Source organism: Microtus pennsylvanicus, chromosome 1, assembly GCF_037038515.1.
Source record: "Microtus pennsylvanicus isolate mMicPen1 chromosome 1, mMicPen1.hap1, whole genome shotgun sequence".
Lineage (NCBI taxonomy): Eukaryota > Metazoa > Chordata > Mammalia > Rodentia > Cricetidae > Microtus > Microtus pennsylvanicus.
In genome coordinates, this window is record NC_134579.1 from 132,286,065 (window position 1) to 132,308,415 (window position 22,351).

General features: G+C 47.6%; 1 protein-coding gene across 1 annotated transcript in view; it reads right to left on the bottom strand.

Annotated features, from left to right (window-relative positions):
- The window catches only part of Pepd (peptidase D), a 145,914-nt gene extending 144,036 nt beyond the window's left edge, over positions 1 to 1,878 (bottom strand). Inside the window, exon 1 of the mRNA XM_075984511.1 lies at positions 1,792 to 1,878. Coding sequence (XP_075840626.1) covers positions 1,792 to 1,808 — 17 coding nt within the window. The 5' untranslated portion in view covers positions 1,809 to 1,878. The remainder of the gene's footprint in view (positions 1 to 1,791) is intronic.
- Between the last annotated feature and the right edge of the window lie 20,473 nt (positions 1,879 to 22,351).

A 22,351-nucleotide genomic window follows, 5' to 3' on the forward strand; every position in this document is an offset into this window, starting at 1 on the left:
TGATGACCCTAGAGATCAGCTTGGCTACAAGAGGCTTCCTTTGAAGATTTGGCCAGGTCCTATTCCAGCTTGGGAACCTTCCAGAAAGAAGCAAGCCTTGGGCCAGCCTGGAACCTCAAACTCAAATGCAGCTGCTGGAACTGTCTGTAACAACCTGGCTAACCCAGATGGACAGATGAGACGCCACAGACAGATACCTGCCCTTACTTATTGCTCACTGTGCTTCTTAACAGAGGGTCAAAGGCTGGGCTCAAAGTTCTGGTCCTGGCCTCCTGGACACCTACCAGGACTTTGTCTGCACAGTTCTCCAACCTAAGCGTGTCTCACTGTTTAAAGTTCATCCCAAAGATCACCCCATGACCCTAGAGCCCATGCCTCTCACTGGCACAGACCAAGATCAAAGACAGAGATAAGACAACAGAATCCCACATGCCCATCAGCTTTAATGGCCCAAAGTTGGTCCTAGAAAACGGCAGGCACCCACCCACTAAATGACTGCTACAGTCAAAGCTCTCCCAACCTTGGAAGCCATCTAAGATGCCAATGTGTTCCCATTTTCCCATCTTACACAGAGAGATGCATTTGGTCCACTAGTTTCCCCATACTTATCTCAGCTCCCAACCCTGTATGTGGAGAGCTGCCCTCTTCTACCCCACCCTTCCTAACACCCTGTACCACTAAGTCCACGATTTCTCCCACTGAAATCACAGCTGAAGCTATCAGGCTCTTTAAGAAACAGATCCCACCAGGCAGTGGTAGTGGTGCACACTTTAATGCCAGCACTTAGGGGGGCAGAGGCAGGCAGATCTCTGTGAGTTCTGGTCTACAGAATGAGTTCCAGGACAGCTAGGGCTACATAGAGAAATCGTGTCTTAACAAAAAAAGAAAAAGAAAAGGGAAAAAAAGGGAGGGGAGATAGATCCTAAACAGGACAATGCTATATGCTTGAAATGCCAGCATTCTGAAGGGCAAAGCAAATGGAGTTTGAGGCTAGACTGTGGTGCATAGTGAGACCCTTATCTAAAATTTTTTAAAAAGCGAATTCCAGATGACAACCCTTCCTGCTCCCCCAGGAGTAAGTCTGGAGAGGTCACTGGTCACCACACCTACTAGTTCAGGGATGCACCCTACTCTCCCTGCCCCCAAGATTGAGTGAGCCCATCTGTCCACACTTCCTTCCAACAGGACCACCGACCCCCCTTTAACTCTTCAGAATCTTGGCAGGCCTAAATCGACCCAGGCACTGACTGGGCTAGTGAGGCCCAGCACGAAGTCTGCATTGGAGATAGAGAGGAGGCAACTAACACATGGAAAACCAGGCACTACAGAGCTAATCAGTTAGGGGAAGATGTCTAGGAGGAGCTGACATTTGGGCCTAAAAAGAAATCAAGGGAAGAGCTGGCCTGAGAAACTGGGATTCCACGCCCACTCCAAAAGTTACCCTCATTCTTAGGGAAGCGCCTGGGGACCTGGAGCCCACACCATCGGAGGGGCGTGGCAATGAACAGGTTTGCCAAGCTCCTATCTCTGCCATGGACGGTGAGGCCACCACACGCTGGGCTCCAGGGCAGCCCAAGGGCCAGGGGGCAGTCACAAGCGTCCAGGGACGCAGTGGGTACCACTCGCCCGGCGCTCGGTTTCAGTACCCGCGATTAGAAGTGCGCGGCCCGCGGCCACACAGCAACCCCAGACAGAACCCGGGGGCTGTCACCCACTGTCCAGCCCGGAACACCGAGGCAGGCCACCTCTCCGCACCCGCGGGCAGGAGCGAGGGGCAAACTCGGCACTCACCGTGAGGTGGACGCCATGTTCACTCGGCGCGAGCGTCACGTGGAGTGCGGCGTCAGCTGAACCTGCCTGGGTCCTGACGAGAGGATGGGGCGGGACCAGGGGCGGTTTTTAAGTATGCGGGGGCGGGGCCGACAGCCTTGGTCCCTCCCCTCCGGCTCCCGACCGCACACAGAAGAGGCGGAGCCCTGGAGGGGTTAAGGGTCTGCGCAGGGCGTCTCAGGCTCCCGGGAGTAGCCAGGAGGGACCTGAGCAAGGCGACTCTCCAGGCTTTTCCTCGTGGGAGGAAGTGTCCTGAGACAAGAGATAACTTGATTCTAGGTCAACCCCTGACCTTATGTTGTGGCAGCCCACCCGCGGGAAGAACATACAGGAATAAAGAAACCATGGGGAGGAGGGCCAGGGATGGCAGAGGACTGGAGCAACTGTTAACAGTCGCCTTCAACGTCCTAGAAAAGGAGTATGGGGAGAGAGGCGAGGGGCTCTGGCCGGATAGATAAGCAAGACCTGCAGGGCTTTGAATATAACATTGGGAAGTTAAATCTAATACGATCTTGTCCAAACCTCCTCAAGTGCAGAATGGAGGAGCTGAAGGAAGAGAAGCTGGGAGATGGGGGGTGGGGGGGAAGCCGGCAGAGAGCCAGGTCCGGAGCTAGGGCAGAGTCCTAAAGAGAAAGGACTACATCTGACTAAAGTCCTACATCAGAAGGCAGACGTTCCCCCTCCCTACTCTCAGCAGGTCCCAAGCACTTACAGGCAGTGGTTCAAATTCTTTGCAGATGTTACTGCTCAGAAAAGCCCCATGAGATAGTTACTATATCTTAGCACCATTTTACAGACGAGGAGACTGAGGCCCAGAAGGGTAAGTAACACACCTGAGTTTACAGGGGTTCACCTGTTCTTGAGAACTTGAAAACACACACGAATTAGCTCCATCTTCAGCTAAAGAGTCTCTCGACTCCCTAATAAGGGACACTTTAAAAATAGCAAAGGATGAGCAGAGAGCTATTCGTGTCAGTTTGTAGTAGGAAAACCTGCCCCCAGCTAGTCACAACCCCACTTCTTTTGACATAAAATATGTCAAAATTAAGCCAACTGCCAGCTTAATGCTTATTAATGTGTAAAAGAAGTAATTATCCTAAATATTTACAAAAGAGACGCAGAGAGCACCCAGCCACTGAATGGAGCGCTCGCTCTATGGTTGTAACTGGGAAGTCCTGCCCACGGCTCCTGCCCACCCAGGCCCATCTGGACGGTGGGCCTCCAGGCAGGGTCTGTTCAGACATTAGTTTTGTGTGTCAGACACTCCCTGCCTTACCCCACCCTTCCCCATCAGAGGCTCCAGCGGGGCTGCCCCTCCCCCACTCTCACTCAAGAGTTTTTCCAGCAAGCCTTGCCAGATCCTTCGCCGCTCTCCACCAGATTCCAGTCTCCCCATCGAAGGCTGTGGCAGAGCCTTCCCCTCCCCTGCTCCTGCCCGGCAGAGGCCCTGGCAGGGACTCTAGGAGAAGCTGCTCAGAGTGCGGGAGAACATTTTGGAGTTACTCATGCAGGACAGACCCGGACGCTGCTGGGAGCCAGGAGGCAATTGGGCAAAGATTGATTTTACAGAGTCAGTGTGGGAGTGTGTAAATCAGCCGAGGAAGTGCGCCAGGCAATGCGCTCAGGCCTCACACTCTGCCACAGCATGGCTGAGGTCATGGGGTCCTTGGAGACGAGGTCTGGCCTTGTAATGGCCTACAGGTCCCTGAGAGGTGGCTGCTTTATTAGCCCAGTTGCTGATGCAGTGCAGTACTTACCAGAAGTGCCCTGCCCTAGCTAGACACACCTTAGAAGATCCATCCTGGACAAGGTCCTCCTTTCTCCCTTTGGCACTGTGTTGAACCAACTTACCCTGCCCTACCTGCTCCCTCTGCCTAAGCCACTACTCCCCCACAGCTCCATGGATACTGCTGACCCACTAGGTCTCTGACCTCTTGGCTATGTGTGACAGGGGACAGGAGGATATATTCCAACCTTACCTCTTCCAGATGGGACAGGAAGGCATATGACAGACAGGACCTTACTCCCTGCTGTGCCCCCTAACCTGACAGAAGCACTTAAAAGGGGGACAGTTGTGTTGTCAACTAGACACAACCTACAATTGTTTGGAGTCTCAGGGAGGGACTGTTTACTCTGAATTATGTCTTGGGGAAAGGGATTGTCTGAATTAAGTTTATTGATATGAGAAAGCCCAGCCAACTGTAGGCAGCTCCACTCCCTAGACAGAACTTGATGAGTAGAGACAGAGAACTGAGCACAAGCAAACACACATGCATTCATATTTCTCTGCTCTTGTCTGCGGGCGTGATGGGACCAGCTGTGTGACACTCCTGCCTTGACTTCCCCAAAGCAATGGATTGCAACCTGGAACCATGATCAGCAATAAGCCCCTTTCTCTCCTAAGCTTTTCTCTGCCACAGCGTCAGAAACAAAACTAGAACGAGGAGCCATTGTCCATCATGACAGGGAGTACATGGCTCCGAGGGCAGCTCTAGCCACAGCGGCTGGAGCATGGGGTGGCAGCTCCCCACATCTCAGTGGATCAGTAAGCAGAAAACTCAGGCCAGAACTGGAAGCAGCTGTCGCCTTCAAAGCTTCCAGAGCCTGCTTCTTTGAACGAGGCCACAGCCCAAAGGTTCAGCAATCTCCCAAAACAGGACTACCAGCTGGGGACCAAGTGTTCAGACACAGGCCTGTAGGGGACATTTCTCCTTCAAATCATAGCACATACCTTGGTGGCTATTCTTCTGTCATGGTACCAGCAGGCCCTAGTCCTTGCCCATTGTGATAATGGCTGGGCCAACCTCACCTTTCCTACTTCTAAGGCCAGTGTGGCTTGCAGTGTTGTCCAGGACCACATCATGAGCCCCAGGAAGGCCCTACATCACACCCTGTTCCTCTTGCCCTCTTTCACTGGCTCGGTTCATCTGGGCATCCATCTTCCTGCAGAAAAGAGGCAGGCGGCAGCCAGGGGCCTTCCCTGAGAAGCCCCCGTCACTACGTCAGATGAAGTGGTCCCTGCTGTGTGCTTTGCCAGGGTCTACGAGGCAATTCAAGATGAGAAATGGAACGGTGGCTTCAGAAAAGCAAATCATTCCAGCAGCCCCTTCAACACCTCGACGGAACAAGCTCTTTTTGTGTGTGTGAAAATGGGGAATATATTGTTTTTCGGTCTTTGGAAGACTGTTTTCTCATCTTGAAATCACAGGCTGCTTTCTTCCAGCGAGACTTATAAATACATCCAATTATCGACGTTCAATATAGGAAATAAAGTTCTGAAATTGTTTTCTTCCCCATGAACAGAGCGGGCCGGCCGGGTTGCACAGGTGATAATTACTTTTATTTCTTAAAATGAGCCAAACCAGTGTGCAGGCGATGGCAGTCTGCTTTTATTGCTTCCCCTTTATTGCATTGCCCATGTGGTGCTGGGCTATTCATTGGTGTAACTCCATTACCCTATTTCAAGATCTTGATACAAAAATGAATGAAACTTCTAATTTCAAAAGTATGGGTGCTAGGTTCTAGAGTTGGAGGACTTGGTTCTGTAGGGGGTGTCCAGGAGAGAAACCCCCAAAGGGTGAGGGTGTGACTGGATGTCTTTGTAAGACAGTGAGTGGGTCTCTGATGGAATTCAGAAGTGTCCCATTTGAGGGTTCCCAGTAGGGTAGCCCTGAGGAAAAGCACCTATATACTGTGTCCCCAGCAGTCATCTATACTTTTGTCCATGCCAATATCAAGACGACAGGTATGATAAGCTAGCACTCAGGAGGATCACGAATTCAAGGCCAACCTGGCCTACTGTCTTAGTCCGTGTTCTATTGCCGTGAAGGGACACCATGACCAAGGCAGCTCTTACAAAAGAAAGCATTAGTTGGGGCTTCAGTACAGTTTCGGAGGTTTAGTCTGTTATCATCACAGCAGGGAGCATGGAAGCCCAAGACAAACATGTGGCTGGAGAAGTAGCTGAGAGTCCAGCATCTTACCTGCAGTAGCAGGGAGTGGGGGGAGAGAGAGAGACTGGGCCTGCCTTGGGCTTTTGAAACTTCAGAGCCCACCTGAAGTGAAATTCTTCCTCTAACAAGGCCACACCTCCTAATTCTTATAATCCTCTCAAACATGACCTATGGAAGGCCATTCTTTATTATAATTTTTTATTTTATATGTATTGATGTTTTTGCCTAGATGTGTAAGAGAGAGAGTGTGTCAGACCTTGGAGTTATAGACAGTTGATAACCTGTCATGTGGGTCCTGGGAATTGAACCCGCGTCCTAAGGAAAGAAGAGCAGTCAGTGCTCTTAACCACGGAGTCATCTCTCCAGCCCTAAGGCCAATCTTATTTAAACTGCCACAGCTATAAAGTGAGACTCTCTGTTTAAAAAATAATGATGATGATTAAGAGGCAACACCTGTGTCTTCTCCTCCTGCTGGAATTGCTGCTGACCTCACACCGTCCACCCTTCCTCCTCAGTGCTTGTCTCTCCTCCCTGTAACCTCTGTCTTTAAGGACTTAGTCTATTCTGTAGCTTCTCTCTTCTCCCTTCCGTGACCTCTCCTTTCTGTGAAACTTCCCTTCCGTGACCTCTGCTTTTCATGATCTCTGCCTTCTTATCACCTTTTTCTTCCATTACTTTCCCTTCCATGGCCCATCCATCTATTCTGTGGCTTCCCCGTGTGACCACCGAGATCCCCAAGCTGGCTGCCCATCTAGCTATATCCCTGCTTCTCTGAAGGTCTCACATTCATCAGAGTTTTCAATAGCAAACAGATCTTCAACTCAGCTACTCTGCTTAGAATTTTCGGAGAGGGGGGATGTCACATAGTAGAGGAGAAGAAAAGCAGGATTAGGAGACACTCCAGATGAGGTTGAAGAGATGGCTCAGCAGGTAAGGACTTGCTGTGCAAGAATCAGGACCTAAGTTGAGATCCCTGGTAGCCAGGTAAAAGTTGAGCATGGTGGCATACATCTGTAACTCCTGTAATGGGTGGGAGAATGGAGATAGGCAGATCCTTGAGTTCACTGGCTAGCTGAATTGATGATGAGCCCAAGGTTCAGAGACCCTGTCTCGAAAACCAAAGTAAACAGTGATAGAGGAGGGACCCAGTGTTGACCTCTGACCTCTATACACATGTTCACACCCCCACAAACACATACATATATAACACAAAATACACACATATATGTATATGTACACCAAAAAAAAAGTAAATAAAGGGGAGGGAGGAAAGAAAAGCAAGCAAGCAGATGGGACCTGGGAACGCTGGTAACCAAGTGCATCCCTCAGCCATTACAGCTGTTACTGCTGCCAAGACAGTTGTCACCACCTCTGCCCCTGGGTACAGCATTGCTCTGATGCTGCATCCTGGCTTCACTCTCTGCATGGCCAGAGTCCCTAGAGGAGCTTGTGACCAGCTTGTCCGTCCTGTTCCTTTTAGCCTCTGGTGAGGAAGGGGGTGATGGAACTGTATGGGATCTGTTTGTTAGCATTTTTATTACTGTGACCAAATGTACAGAAAAACATTTGCCAGTGTGTGTAGGGCAGGGGAAGATTTGTTTTTCTCATGGTTTCAAAGAAGGGTTCAGTCCTTAGTCACTTGACTTCATGTGCTTGGGCAGAGCATTGTTCCAGTGACATGTGGTGGGGAAATGTCTTCACCTCACAGTGGATGAGAAACAGAAAAAAAGGAGAGGGCTGGAGGCACGATACCCCAAAGTTCTCACCCTCAAACAGTGCCACCAGCTGGGGACTCTCGGCATATGACAAGCCTGTGGGGTTCAAACTTGAACTACAATAGCACTTCACTTTATCTCCAAATAGAAAGATCTTGACAGACACCCCCAAAGCCCAATAGGACAGTGATGGATCAGCAGGGGATACAAGTGTCCCTCCATATAACATCTTGAAAAGCTCCCTCCCCGCCCCGCCACATAATCTTACCCTGAATAATGAATGCAGTTGCAAACTGCAGCTATTTTTATTCTGGCTAGGTCCGAGGTTCTTGTTTCACAGTTTGGCATAGTCTTTAATTTCAGTTTATGTGTGGTGATGCATACATGACATTTCTTGGGCTCTGAAGTTCTTCTATGGCTCTGCCTCCATGACACTGCCTGTTTGACTGTGTAGTGAGAAAGTATGCAGACTAATAAGTGAGGAGACAAGTGTGTTGAGTCAGGACAGGGGACATCTAGTCGTCATGCTCCCATTTTGAGACCAAGCGGTATTTGCTTCCTGTACAGGGAACATCAAGGGTCAAAAGAAGTTTGGCACACTGGGGCTCTTGGAGGACCATATAACATGATACGCACGTGAAACTTTCCTTACTGTGACACTGAATTTTATGAAAGAGCATGGGCAGTAAGGAGGAACGTGGTATTAACTAGTGTTCTCAAGAGGAACGGGAGAGAACAAATCTCTATATAGAAAGGGGATTTATTGGGGGCTGGAGAGATGGCTCAGTGGTTAAGAGCATTGCCTGCTTTTCCAAAGGTCCTGAGTTCAATTCCCGGCAACCACATGGTGGCTCACAACCATCTGTAATGAGGTCTGGTGCCCTCTTCTGGCCTGCAGGCATATATACAGACAGAATATTGTATAAATAATAAATAAATAAATATTTTTTAAAAAAAAGAAAGGGGATTTATTAGAGAGGCTTTATAGGCTGTGGTCCAGCTGGTCCAACAATGGCTGCTTATGAGCAGAAGGTTCAGGAATTTAGGAGTTGCTCAGTCCATGAAGCTGGCTGTCTCAGCTGATCTTCAGTGTATGTCAGAACCCCCAAAGAGTAGGCTCCCATGCCAGCAAAGCCAGAGTGAGGACAGACAGGCAAAGAGCAAATGCTTCCTTCTTTCTTTATATAGGCTACCACGGGGAAGAGGTGTGGCCTAGATTTTCGGTGGATTTTCCCACCTCAAAAGAACCAGATTTATAGTGGGTTTTCCTACTTCAAATAATTCAAGCAAGAAAAACGCCTAGAAGGGGTTTTCAGATGGAAAGATCTGTGTGTTAGAGAGAGCCACCAAGACAAGCATGGAACTCCACCTGCACAGATGAGAGGGTACAGAACAAGGCTCGTGTGGGGCTCACAAACTAGAAAAAAAAACTTAAGGGATGAAAGATTTCCTTCTGCTCACAGTTCCAGAGCATTTCAGCCCATCAGAGCAGGAAAGGCATGGCGGATCTGCTTCTGTCATAGTGGTAGGAGTATATGGCAGAGACCCGTCACATCACGACAGACAAGGAGGCAGAGAGTGAGACAGGAAATGGGCAGAGATAACAGACCTCTGAGGACCCTCTTTCCCCACCCATGACCTTGTTTCCAGATCCTCCCCAGACAGCACCATCAACTAGTTGCTGGACACACAGCTTAGAGTGAGCATTGGAGAAGCTAGGATTGTCCATCACAGAAGCCCGTCTTCTTCAAAGGACGGAAATTTGAATGACATCACCTGGAATGCCAGTGACGTGGTCAAACAACCTGGAGATCTTCTGCTCTTCTGTGAGGAGTCAACCTCCACCTGAATCCTCCCCAATATTCTCAGCAGTGTCTAGGCCCTAATCCCGGACTTTCTCTCTCATTGCATAGAACTCATGCCTATGAAAGAGGCCCCGTGTGCTTTGCATCCTCCATCGATAAAATCCATCCTTGGGCTTATCACGTATTCTTCCTTTCTAGGCCCTAGCCCCAGCTCTGCTTGTCAGTCAAAAGAATTCATTCTTACCATAAAGGTCACAGGAGCTTTGCTACTTTGCAAGGGGACTTTGATGTAGCCAATCCTGGAGCTTTGTTAGGAAAACTGTCAAGTGGAGACTTTCCCCAAAAGTTTTACTATGCTTACATGTATAAGAAGAATAAACCACGGTGCCAGTCTCTGGAAGTCTTGACGCAGTGCCTGAAAAGATGGTACTGACTCTCCTATAGATTGTCATTTGTCCCCTCCCATGGATTGTCTCCCCACTGGCCTTGAGGTTTGTGGGGTCCCCACAACTAGGGACTATGTTTTCAAAACATAAGACTGTAGGAGATGTTTCAGATTCAGACCAAAATTGTAAGGAATGGATGTGGAAATAAGGAGGATCCAGGAGGTCATCCCCAGACTAGCCAGGAGGTCATCCCCAGACTAGCCAGGAGGTCATCCCAGACTAGCCTTGACCATCAGCACTTGTAGGGAGCCAAGAACAGAGCCACGGGAGAGAAGCACTGTGCCCACTGTGCTGAAGATAAGGGTCCTGCCGCTGAGATCCATGGCAAAGGTTTGATGGGACCAAGCCGAATGGCCACCTCTCTAGTTCCTTTTTTTGTTGTTGTTGTTGTGACAAACACTATGTACAAAAGCCACTCAGGGAGAAGAATTTCTTTGTCTGACATTTATTTCCCTGGCACACTCCAGGGAAGTTGAGGCAGGAACTAAAGCAGAGGCCATGGAGAAATGTTGTCTCTCACGGCTTATTTATCTTGGTTTATTGTTGTTGTTTTTAACACAACCCACCTGCCCAGGGGTGGGACTGCCCATGCTATTAACCAAGAAGATGCTCCCACAGACTTGCCTGTAGACCTTTGTGCTGGTATTTTCTCAGTTGAGGTTTCCTCTTCCCAGGTGCTAGTAGGGGTCCGGGGGGGGGGGGGGAAGGGGGTTCACCCTATTCAGAATACCAGCTATTAAATACCAATCATCATTCAGAAGAATTAGCAGATACCCAAGAAGCTGCCATTGCCTCGCTCAGTCCAGAGTTCACAGGCTGCAGGGTGAGCTAGCAGGAGCCTCACTTCCTCCTTTGATCTGGCTGGACATTGGGGTCAAATAGCCTGTGGGAAGAATCACGATTTTATCCGGATCTTAAAGATCAATATCACACTCTCTGTTTAGGGCTTGAGGGACAATGGATTGAAGCTTGTCTGACAGTGGGAAGGCCAGAGGCAGGTGGCCCGGCACAGGTGGCTTTCCAAAGAGGCCCCTAATCACGGTGCTCAAGCCTCAGTTCCACCTGCAGAGTCAGCTGTCTGCCTTAGCCAAGCCTCTCCAAGCTTTCTCACTTGACTAACGAATGTCCCAGCCTCAGCACAGGATGCGGGCAGCCAAGCCTTTGTTCACAGGGACCTGGAGAACTGACCTAAATTCTCTTCCAGGTACTACCTGTGCTTGAAAGGAGGTGGTGGCGAAAGCCAGGCTGACAGCTTGCTTAATCTTTGTGGATATTTCTTCAACTCCACACTGCAGAAAACTTTCTGTCTCTTGTGTCAAGAGCAAACCTTGTCCTTGGTCTCATAAGAGATCACTTGCTATGTGATGTGGGATTCCCCTCTGTATGATGTGAATATGTTTTATTGCCATTGGTTAATAAAAAAGTTGCTTTGGCCTATGGCAGGGCAGAATAGAGCTAGGCGGGAAAATTAAACTGAATGCAGGGAGAAAAAAGGCAGAGCCAGGCAGATACCATGTAGCTGCCAAAGGAGAACGATGCCAAAATATTTCTGTTGACCACAGCCTCATGGTGATACATAGATTAATAGAAATGGGTTAATTTAAGATGTAAGAGCTAGCTAGGAATATGCCTAAGCAATTGGTCAAACAGTGTTTTAATTAATGTAGCTTTTGTGTGATTATTCGGGTCTGGGTGGCTAGGAAACCAACACACAGTCCCCATTTACAGCTATGTGTGTGGGTTTTATTGTTGCTGTGAGCAAGTGTCTGACAGAAATAACTTAAAGGGAGGAAAGACTTATTTAGCTTACAGTTTCAGAGGGTTTAATCCATGGTCACTTGACCAATGTGTTTGGGCTGAAGAACATCAATGCATCAGGAATATGTATCTGTGTGTATCAGTGTGTGTGCATGTGTGTGTGTCTTAGTTAACCTTAACTAAGTCTTTTGCTGTGAAGAGACACCATGACCATGGCAACTCTTACAAAGAAAACATTTAACTGTGGTGGCTCACTTACAGTTCAGAGGTTCAGTCCATTACCATCATGGCAGGACGTGGAGCTGGAGAGGTAGCTATTACATGTTGACAGGAAGACAGGAAGTAGACGGTTTCCTCAAAATCTGCCTCCATAGTGACACACTTCCTCCAATAAGATTACAGCTGCCCCAACAAGGTCACACCTCCTAATAGCGCCACTCTCTTTTGAGGGGCATTTTCTTTCAAACCACCACATTCTACTCCCTGGCCCCTGTTATGCCAAGGTTTCAGAGTCCCACAAAAACCAAGAAGGAGACCAAGTCTCGTATATAAAACAAAAAGCCTTTATTCTTACTCAAGTTCAAACTCAGACTCTCCAGAGAGTCCTGAACTCAGTTGGGGTGGGACTTTTATAATAGCAGAGGTTGGGGTGAGGGATTTCTAAGTTTCAGGACCCTTGATTGACTGCCATTTGTCCAGGGGTGTCCTGGTAGAAAGGGGATGGGTGTGTGCTGGGCTAGGGGACATCAGGTGAGCCTATCTACAATAGTTGAAATACCAGGATTTTTCCTTGGATGTCTATTCCTGGGTAGTACCTGGGTGGTCCCAGTCTGTGGTTCTTCTTGGAACCAGGTATTGCCTTAGGTAAACTGAGACTCAGGTCTACTTTCCAATGGTCTCCATAGAGTCTCTCTTGGCAGGTGTACACCAAGCTGCCTTGGGTCCTTGTACAAGCCCCCAAAGAATTGTAGCCATATCATAATGCAAGAATGCATTCTGTCCAACTTCAATTAAGTCTGAAGCTGGGCTGGAGAAATGGCTCAGCGGTTAAGAACTCTGACTGTTCTTCCAGAGGACCCGGGTTCAATTCCCAGAAACCACATGGCAGCTTACAACTGTCTGAAAATCCAGTTCCAGGAGATCTGACACCTTCACACCGATTCACATAAAATAAAGTTAAATAAATCATAAAATTTACAAAAAAATAAAAACATAAAAGTCTAAAGTTCAAAGTCTCTTCTGAGATTTCATGCAATCTTTTAACTGTAATCCCCTATAAAATCAAAATCAAAAAGCAGATTGCATATTTCCAAGACATAATGTCACAGGACATACATTACCATTCCAAAACATAGGGAAGGGAGCACAGTGAGAAAATACTGGACCAAAACAAGGCCAAAAACCAGCTGGGCAAACTCCAAACTGCATCTCCCTGTCTGATGTCAAAATGCTCTTCAGATCTCCAACTCCTTTCAGTTTGGTTGACTGCATCACACTTCTTTCTCTTGAGCTGGTTCCACTCCCTGTTAGCAGCTTTCTTTGGCAGGTGTCCTATGACTCTAGCATCTCCAACATCGTGGGTTCTCCAAGAAAATCCAGACTTCAACTTCACAGCTTCATGCAATGGCCTTTCTAAGCCTCCATTCAGGGACACCCCTGGCACATGCCTGCCCTCAGCAGCTTTCCTTAGCCATGAAGAAAGGTTCCATAGCGCCTTTCTTCTACTTGACGGTAAGCCAGAACCATGTGACTGAAGCTGCCAAGTTCTGCTGCTTGCTGGGCCTGGAACATGGCCCTCTTGTTCAATTAAATCTTCCCCAGATTTCTGTCCTTCACTGCCTAAGCTTGGCTGTTCTGGAATTTGCTGTGTAGACCAGGCTGACCTCACACTCAGAGGTCTGGAAAGCCTATGCCTTCCCAGTGCTGGGATTAGAGGTGTGCACCACTATATGGGGCTCTAAACTTTAATTTCTTTCTATAAATTGGAAACTGAGCTGGGTGGGACCTTGCCCTGAGGTCACCACTCCCTTCGTTCCATTTCTTAATCTGTTTATCTCCTTGAACACAGGATTTAGCTCCACTCCACTTCTTGGTGCTCATTTTCTCTTTAAATTTTACATTTTGTAATTTACCCTGCTCAGCTTGCTCCTTTTCATTATAAATCTTCATTAGAGTTAACACTAATAACCACATGACAGAGTCTACACTGGGCGGTTTTGAGATTTCCTTTGCCAAGGGAATTTATCCCAAACTCTTAACTTTAGCTTCAGGAAAACTTTTCAGACAAGGGCAAAAAGCAGTCACTTTCTTCATCAAAATATCACAAGAAGGATCTCTAGGCAATATATTAAATTCTTCTCCTCTGAATCTGAAACGCCTTGAGCCAAGCCCCCAACACCACTGACTTTCATGCTCCTACCAGGATGGCCCATTAAGCAGCAGTTAAAGTGTCCAACTGCTTTTCTGACTCACAGTCCTAAAGTCTGTATTCCTTCAAACAAAAGCATGGCCAAGTCTATTACAGCAATACTCTACTCCTGCTACTAACTTTGGTCTTAGGGTTTCTGTTGCTGTGAAGAGACAACCATGACGACAGTAACTCTCACAAAGAAAACATTTAATTGCGGTGGCTCACTTACAGTTCAGAGATTCCGTTCATTATCATCACGGCAGGGAGCATAGCAGCATGCAGGCAGATGTGGTGCTGGAGAAAGAGCTGCTACAGATTGATATGAAAGCAACAGGAAGTAGACTGCCTCACTGGGCCTGGTTTGAGCATATAAGAAACCTCAAAGCCTACCACAGCAGCGATACACTTCCTCCAAAAAGACCACACCACAGCTACTCCAACAACGTCATACCTCCTAATAGTGCTGCTATTCGCTTTAGGGACCATTTTCTTTCAAATTACAACTGTGTGCATGTGTGTGTGTGTGTGAGAGAGAGAGAGAGACAGAGACAGAGACAGAGACACAGAGAGAGAGAGACAGTGAGAGAGACAGAGAGAGAGAAAGGTACCAGGAACACAGCCAGTATAAATTTTAAAGGTACACCTCAGTGACCTACTTCTTCCAACTAGGCTCTGTCTCCCAAAGTTTTCAGCACTCTCACCTGTAGATCATGTGTCCAGCACAGGGTTAAGGACAATGTGCATTCAAACCACAAGGCTACACGAAGAACAAGGGCCTTTTCTAAGGCTATCCAAAAAGCAGAGCTCCAAGTTCCTTCTGTGGTTGCTGTTGAGGATTGAGGCCCTGCTGCCTACCCCAGCAATCCTGGGCACCTGGGTACTTAACCAGCACTATAGCTACCTGTGGCTTATGACCAGATTCTGGATGTGTTGTCTTGGCAGCTTCCCAAGGAAACTGTCCCTTCTTGTGCTTTGAGTCTATGTGGACACTATTATGCTGACTGTAAGTTCCTTCTCATTGGGAGAAGCATGGGCAATGGGCATCAATTCCAAGTTCATTGCTCCTTCTAATTAATTACTGATCTAGAAAGAACCCTTCAACACTACTCCTGTGCCCTACCAATAGCTCAGATAAGAAGGCCAGCCAGGACTGAGGGCGGGGAGATGGCTCAGTGGTTAAGAGCACTTGCTGTTCTTACAGTGGACCTGGGTTCAGTTCCCAGCACCTACATGATGGCTCACAACTGCCTGTACCTCCAGCTCCAGGGGATCCATCATCGTCTTCTGGCTTCCCAGGGCTCACATATGCACTCTGCGCACATAAACACACACATAAAATAAAATTAATTAATTAAAAAAAAGAAGGCCCTATCAAGACTATCTGGAGTATTTACATACGGCCTAGCCCCTGCTCAGTCTGGTGAGCTCACTAGACTGTCATTTCTACCCCAAGACCGGTACCAATTAGAAGCTCACTGAGATTGAATGTTGTGTCATGCCGTGGGGAAATCAGCGAGAGCAGCCACTTTGGATGAAGGGCATTTTGGAAATATGTATTGAAAGCAAAGTGGGTGTGGGGAAAGGAAGGAAGGGAGAGAGGGAGTAAGGAGGAAGGGACTAAGTCTTCTAACCTTGTGATTTCAGTTCTCAGTACACGGAGTAAAGAAATGCCTCTTCATGCAAGGAGATGGAAAGTACCAGCTTGGGGTTGTGGTGGAGGAAAATTAGAGGCCATGTGTGTCCCTGATAAGTGAACTCCTGTCTGCCACATGGGAGAGTGTGAGACCTGTTCAGAGGTCTGTCCTAGCTCTGCGGGTGCCCGAAGGGAGCTGTCCACATAGTGATGATGAGAGGCAGGAGCCCTTGAGAGAGAGAGAGAGTGTGTGTGTGTGTGTGTGTGTGTGTGTGTGTGTGCCAGGTCTTCAGAGCAAGAGGCGGGGCTGTGGATCCTCTAAAGACACAGGTTTATGTGCTTAAAGCACTTAAAGTCTAGGAGAAAATAAACAGAAAGGATTGTTTTCAGGGAGATGGGAGGGTACTGTGAAGGAGTCCGTGGGGTCCAGAATCTATGGGCGCTATTTCCAAACACCCCTATCCTACCCCCACACCAACCTGTCCTTTCTCAGTTCCTGGCTCAACAGTTATAGGTCCAAGTCTGTCCTGGGTGAGGAGGTCAGATTTGTATGTTGAAGACTTTTTATAGGGACCATAGACAAGGCTCTCTTGCCTGATGCCAAAGGGATGGTTTAAGTCCTGAGGAAGAGACCTCCCTTGTCTGATGGGCACTCACACCTTGTGTGCCCACGCCGACCTTCCACCTCTGTCCTCTACACCCCAGTCTTCCACACTCCTAGCTCCGTCTATTGAATTCTAACCAGCCTTCCCTACAGACCCTACCCAGGCCCAGAGCCCCTCCTCTAACTCCAGCTCTAATCTTCAAGCCTGACCTCTAATCTCTGACCTCTGACCCCCCACCTCCACTCTACTAACCATTACCTCTGACCCTCTGGTCTCTCAAGGGGTACCCTTCACACACACACTCCCGACCTTGCTATCCAACCAGGGCCTGCTAACAACCCAGGAGAGAAGCCAGCCTTTCGTGGGGTAACTGCCAACAGAAGAGAAAATGGTATTTTTGCCCTTTCTTCATGAGAAGGGAATATCCTCTCTGTCTTGCCCATTTGCAAGACAGCTCTCAATCCCTCCCCCTTCCTGGTTTCCTGCCTTCTCTTGGTTTCCATGGATTCAGATATTTGCTCCCAGCACCTGAGTCCCAAGAGAGGGGGAGGGGATGAGAGAGGGAGTAGCCCAGTGGCTGGAGGAGGGGAAGGAAGAGGCTTTGAATCAGTTCTGCATACATCCACTGACCCTGCCTCTGGAAACCCTCCCAGGAGGTGTTGGGGACTTGCTGGTACCCAACACTTCTCAATTTCCTTTTTTTGTAGGGGAGGGGTGTGAAGGAGCTCAAAAAAAAAAATCACTCCGTGTTAATACCCAGCATCAAAGAAACTCGCTGAGGGAATTCCATGACAGGCAGGGTATGCTGACTGTGACCACCACAAGAGGGGATACTGTCTAAACTGTATGTTGAGTGTCCTACAGTTGGCCGAAGGAGCTGCCTCAAATCCTGCCCATTGTCTTTAGTCTCTGACCCCATTATATCCAAATCCTAAGACCTGCGTCCAGACAGCTCTGTGTTCTGACATGCAGTAGACTGGAAGGCCTGGCAGTAGTGGTGTGGGCCTTTAGTCTCAGCACTCAGGAGGCGGGGCAGGTGTATCTCTATGAGTTCAAGGCCAGCCTGATCTACAGAGTGAGTTCTAAGAGAGCCAGAACACAGAGAAATCCTGGGGTGGGGGGTGTACAGAGAACATCAAGGACATCATTGGATCCTTCTCCATCCTGTCTGAAAACATGATGGGTCCTCTGTTTCTGAGGCTCTCGTGCTACCTGCAAAATTAACTGGTCTGCTGAAGAGAAGGAGGGAAGCAGATTATTGTCTACTTGGGAGCATCCAGCCTACACAAAGCAGCCCCAGTCCGAGTGTCTGCGAAGTATTACTGACTGCCCCACCTCACCAGAACCCATAGGATATGCATAGTGGCAAGAGAAAGGGTGGGTACTGTCACTATGGCTCTCTCTTTCACTGACAGGTGTTTGTGAGTATGATGCGCATAAATTAGTATGTGGGTATGTGGTGCTGTATGTGTGGGTGTACACGGACATGCCTGTGGGTGCACATGTAAATGCGTGTGGGCGCATGTTAGGGGTCTTCCACAGTTGCCCTCCATTATGGGATATTTGTACACCGTGTGAAGATGTATTGGTGTAATAAAGAGCTGAATGGCCAATACCTAGGCAGGATGTATAGGCAGGATTTCCAGTGAAAGAAAGGAAGAGGAGGTAGAATCTAGGATGGAGAAGGTGCCAGGAGACACAGAGAGGAAATAGGAGGTGCAAAATGGAAGAAAGGTACACATGATAGAATGTAGCTTAATATAAATGGGCTAATTTAAGTTATAAGAGCTAGTTAGTGTTGTGGCATAGATAGAATACTTGTTTAATTCTTTTTTCTGGGGGGTGGTTTTTCAAGACAGGGTTTCTCTGTGTATCTCTGCCTGTGCTGGAACTCATTCTGTAGACCAGGCTATCCTCGAAATCAGAGATCCTGCCTCTGCCTCCCTGAGTGCTGGGATTAAAGGTTTGCACCATCATCGCCCAGCATTTGCTTAACTATGTAAAGATGTGTTGCTTTAGTTTATGCTGCGTTATGTAATTATGTAAAGATGTGTTGCTGTTTTACCTTGCCTGCCTGATTGGTCTAATAAAAAGCTGAGTGGTCAATAGCTAGGCAGAGGAGGAAGAGGAGGAGTTGGCAGGCAGAGAGAATAAGTAGGAGGAGGAATCTAGTCTTCGGTGAGAAAGGAGAAAGAAAAAGGGAGACAGAGGGAGAGATGGAGATGCCAGGGACCAGACAGACAGACATGAAGGAAGCAGGAAAGCAGGACATACAGAATGAAAGCAAAAAGCCCCAAGGCAAAATGTAGATGAATAGAAACAGGTTAAATTAAGGTATGAGAGCTAAAGGTGTAGCTTTCATAATTAATAAAAAGTCTCTGTGTCATTATTTGGAAGTTGGCTGGAAAAACAGAGAAAGACTCCTTACATATAGCATCCAACATGGGAACACATATTTTCACATAGGACCTAAGAAAGCTTTAAAAACAATTCCAACATGCAAACATGAAGCCAAAGAGGCTTCCTAGTCCCACATTCCATCAGGCTGGCCACAGCATATAGAGACAAGGCTCCCCACTGCTCCCTGTAGGCTTAGTGGTCCAGACTGTGAAAACCTGTAAACAGATACAGTGAAAAATCAGCATAGACAATCATAAAAAAAAAGTTTAAAAAGAATAAAGTCTTTAAAGAGCAAGTAAAGTAATATAAAATAAAAAAGCCCACAAAGATGAGAAATATACAGGATATCTGGTTCCTGTATGGTGCTTTGTTGACTTTAAATTTTTTAAATGCTAATGAACAAAAACTAATAGCTGCTTGGAGACATGTTGTTACTGGTCATGGTCAGGAAAAAAATGAACAAAGAAGATGAGATTCAGGGATCTCTTTCTGAATGGAAAAAGGGGGGACATAGTATAGAAATGATGGGATAAAAGGGTAGATTGTTGAGTCTACTTTTGAATAACCAATAGTTTCAAATATCGTACATTGGTGTGGATTTTTTTACATTGATACAAATTTAAGATTATTTTCATTATGCTGTATATATGTTTCTACTCTTGTTTAAGGTATTATACCTATGCAGCTCATTTAAAAATGTAAAGTTTTAGTCCTTGAAAGCTATTTAGAATAATAAAAAAAGTCGGGTTTTTAGTTAGTCATCTATAACAATCAAATTTATAGTCAAGTTAGGTATGTTTTCAAGGTCAAACAGAGATATTTTAAATAGATAGATGGTCTTCAAACATTTCAAAGATCTGCAGAATATGGCATTTAAAAAGTTTTGATAATATAAGGCTTTTCATGACAGTGAGACACGTTTACTCCTGGCAGCACCAATTTACTTCAAAAACAGATGATGGACACCAAAGAACTTCCATATGGAGTTTGCTTTCAGTGTGGCAAAGCTAACTATTTGGGCAATAAATTGTCCTTTCCTCAACTGCTGACAGTATGCTGTCCAAACAGGACAAGCAGAATACAAAAAAAGTGATTGCTGCACTTTACCAAGACAAGGTAGGACAGTTCTTCAAAACTCCTGCTTCACAGAAAAGTCTGTCATATATTCTAGGCTGGTAGGTCGTAGATGGGCACGTGTCTTCTCTGCGCCCTCCACCTTCCGTATTAATGTGGACTCTCTTTCCTCCTCATCTGTCTCCTTTGAAGCTTCTCTGTTGCGTTGTCTTTTTATTATTTTCAAGAGAAACCAGAGGGAAGCTGCTTTAGAAGGAAAGGAGGTGGATTCAGCCCAAAGTTTTGGATGCTGAAGCTCAACCAACAGTGCGGGTTGTAGCAAGGCACTCCCCAGCTGCATTCTGTCATGGCAGTAATGCATCTGCCTGTGTGGCCCCTCTTCCTCTCTGTGGAAAGTCACCAGAATTCAGCCGCAAAAGCTTCACCCTAAAGATCTGAGTCACTTTTCAGAGGGGCCACCTCCGAACGCCATTAAGTAGCATGAGACACCGGCTAACACTAACGTCAGCCTTCATGCTTGTGAAGCTGTATAGGGAGACTAGGGGCATTAACAGCACACAGGAAGGGAAAGGACCCCTCAACCTCTGTCATTTGATTTGTATTTCTTACTGGCTCGGAATCATAATTTCCACATCACCGACAAAAATCAAAACCAATCGGAAGATCACCCACATAGAGACAACGCTCCCTTTTTCCAAGAAAGAACCCAAACAAGCCTGAGGTTTACAGCCAAAATGCAAGTGACCTTTGACCCCACGAGCCCTCCCCTTCTCATCCATAAACCTGAACGGTGAGTCTCATAAGCCACCGTACTGTTGCAGTTATGAAAAGAAATTCTTAACAGAAATATGGAAACCAGCTCATGTTGTTTTTACTTCATTTTAAACTCCTGACTGGAGTTCCATCCTTTGAGTAGTATAACTTCAAAAGCCACAAAACCATATCTACAGCTCTCATTGAGATTTTTGCACTTCTTTCTCACCCTCCACCCCCACTCCTCACACAGCAGTATGGGGAGAAAACGCAGGACCTGGAGGGAGGCAAGTGCTCTGCCCCTGGGCCAACCCACAGGCCTTTTTCCACTTAGTGGGATTTGGAGGACCCTGGACATTGCAGAGTCATGTTCTGGGATGGCTGTCAATGTGGCATTCAGAGACACCAGGGACCGAGTGATGCACAACACGGGGTGTGTCTGTGAGTGCGTTTCCAGAGACGGCGGATCCCAGGCTCTGGCCTCTGGAACAGATTAATGCCCTGAAAGTTTCAAAACATGATACTCTTACTGGGGAAAGGTGGGAGGTAGGCAGTGGAACCTAGCAGAAGGAAGGGGTCACTGGGGGGGGTGTGGCTTTGGGGGCTCCATCTTACCTAGACCTCTTCCTATATTCTTTCCCTTGGCTAACTGTCAGCCATGAAGTGTAGAAGAGTTGTCCTCTGCCAAAGTCTCCAGCAGCCATGATTTCCTACCCAAGTACATAGGGTGGAAAGAGTGTGGATAAGTCCTCTCAAACTATAAGCCAAGTGAAGCCTTCCTCCCTCCTTTCCCTCCCTCTCTTTGTTTCTCCCTCCCTCCCTTCCTTCCTAAGGCGCTTTGGTCACAGCAACAACAAGACTAATAAGCAAATGCCTCTGTGGATGAATGCAGATCTCTTCTATCAGCAGTAGGGTCCCTGGAGACAACGGGCAGCAAGTGTCACTAGACACCTTCAAATGCCAATCTGGTGAGTGACATCAGGAGGAGAGGGTCCAGGTGAAACCGGGAGGCTCATTCCCAAGATGCTTGCATTGGTCCCACATCCATCCTATGGGACACTGGGAGAGCACACAAGTGTCATTCTTCCCACTGAGCCCCATGGCCTTCCCTGCTTCCTCATTAACGGTCCACGGTTGAGACACCCATGGCTTGTGGCTGGAGGGGCATGAGATCAGTCAGGGTCAGGATCTACGTCTGTCACTGTTTAAATAAAATGTCCCTCATAAGTGCGTGGGGTTTTTTTGTTGTTGTTTGTTTGGGTTTTTCTGTCTTTTGTTTTTTTTCGAGACAGGATTTCTCTGTAGCTTTGGAGCCTGTCCTGGAACTAGCTCTTGTAGACCAGGCTGGCCTCGAACTCACAGAGATCCGCCTGTCTCTGCCTCCCAAGTGTTAGGACTAAAGGCATGCTCCACCACCGCCCAGCGAAGTGCATGTATTTGAATGGCTGGTGGCTCTGTTTTGGGAGGCTGAGAGAATTTGGAGCTTAGCTGATGGGGCGGGACACTGGGGCCAGGACTTGAAGACAGTATCTACTTCTCGCTGTGGCTGGGCGGTCTGCTTCCTGTCTAGCACTGTGATGTGAACAGTCAATACAGTCTTCCATGGCCCCAGGACGACCTGCTTCCCTGCCATGACAGACCATACCCTCTAAACTGTGAGCCAAGACAAAACTCTGCTAAGCCCCAGTCGCTGTGACCTTTTCAGTCTTGTCCCTTGCTGAGGATACAGGAGACATCTCCATCTTATAGCTGGAGAAGACAGGCTCAGAGAGGCCAAGCAACTTGCCCAAGATCACACAGTCCTTAAAAGAACGGGACGCTGATTTCCCTTGAGCACCTTTTCCTCACTTGTGAGGCCAGATCCGTGGTGAGCCAAGAACAGAGCAATGAGAACTTCACACAGGTCATCGTATAGAGACGGGAAAATTGTGTCTTTCAACAATGCTTATACAAGGTTCTGGGGATACAA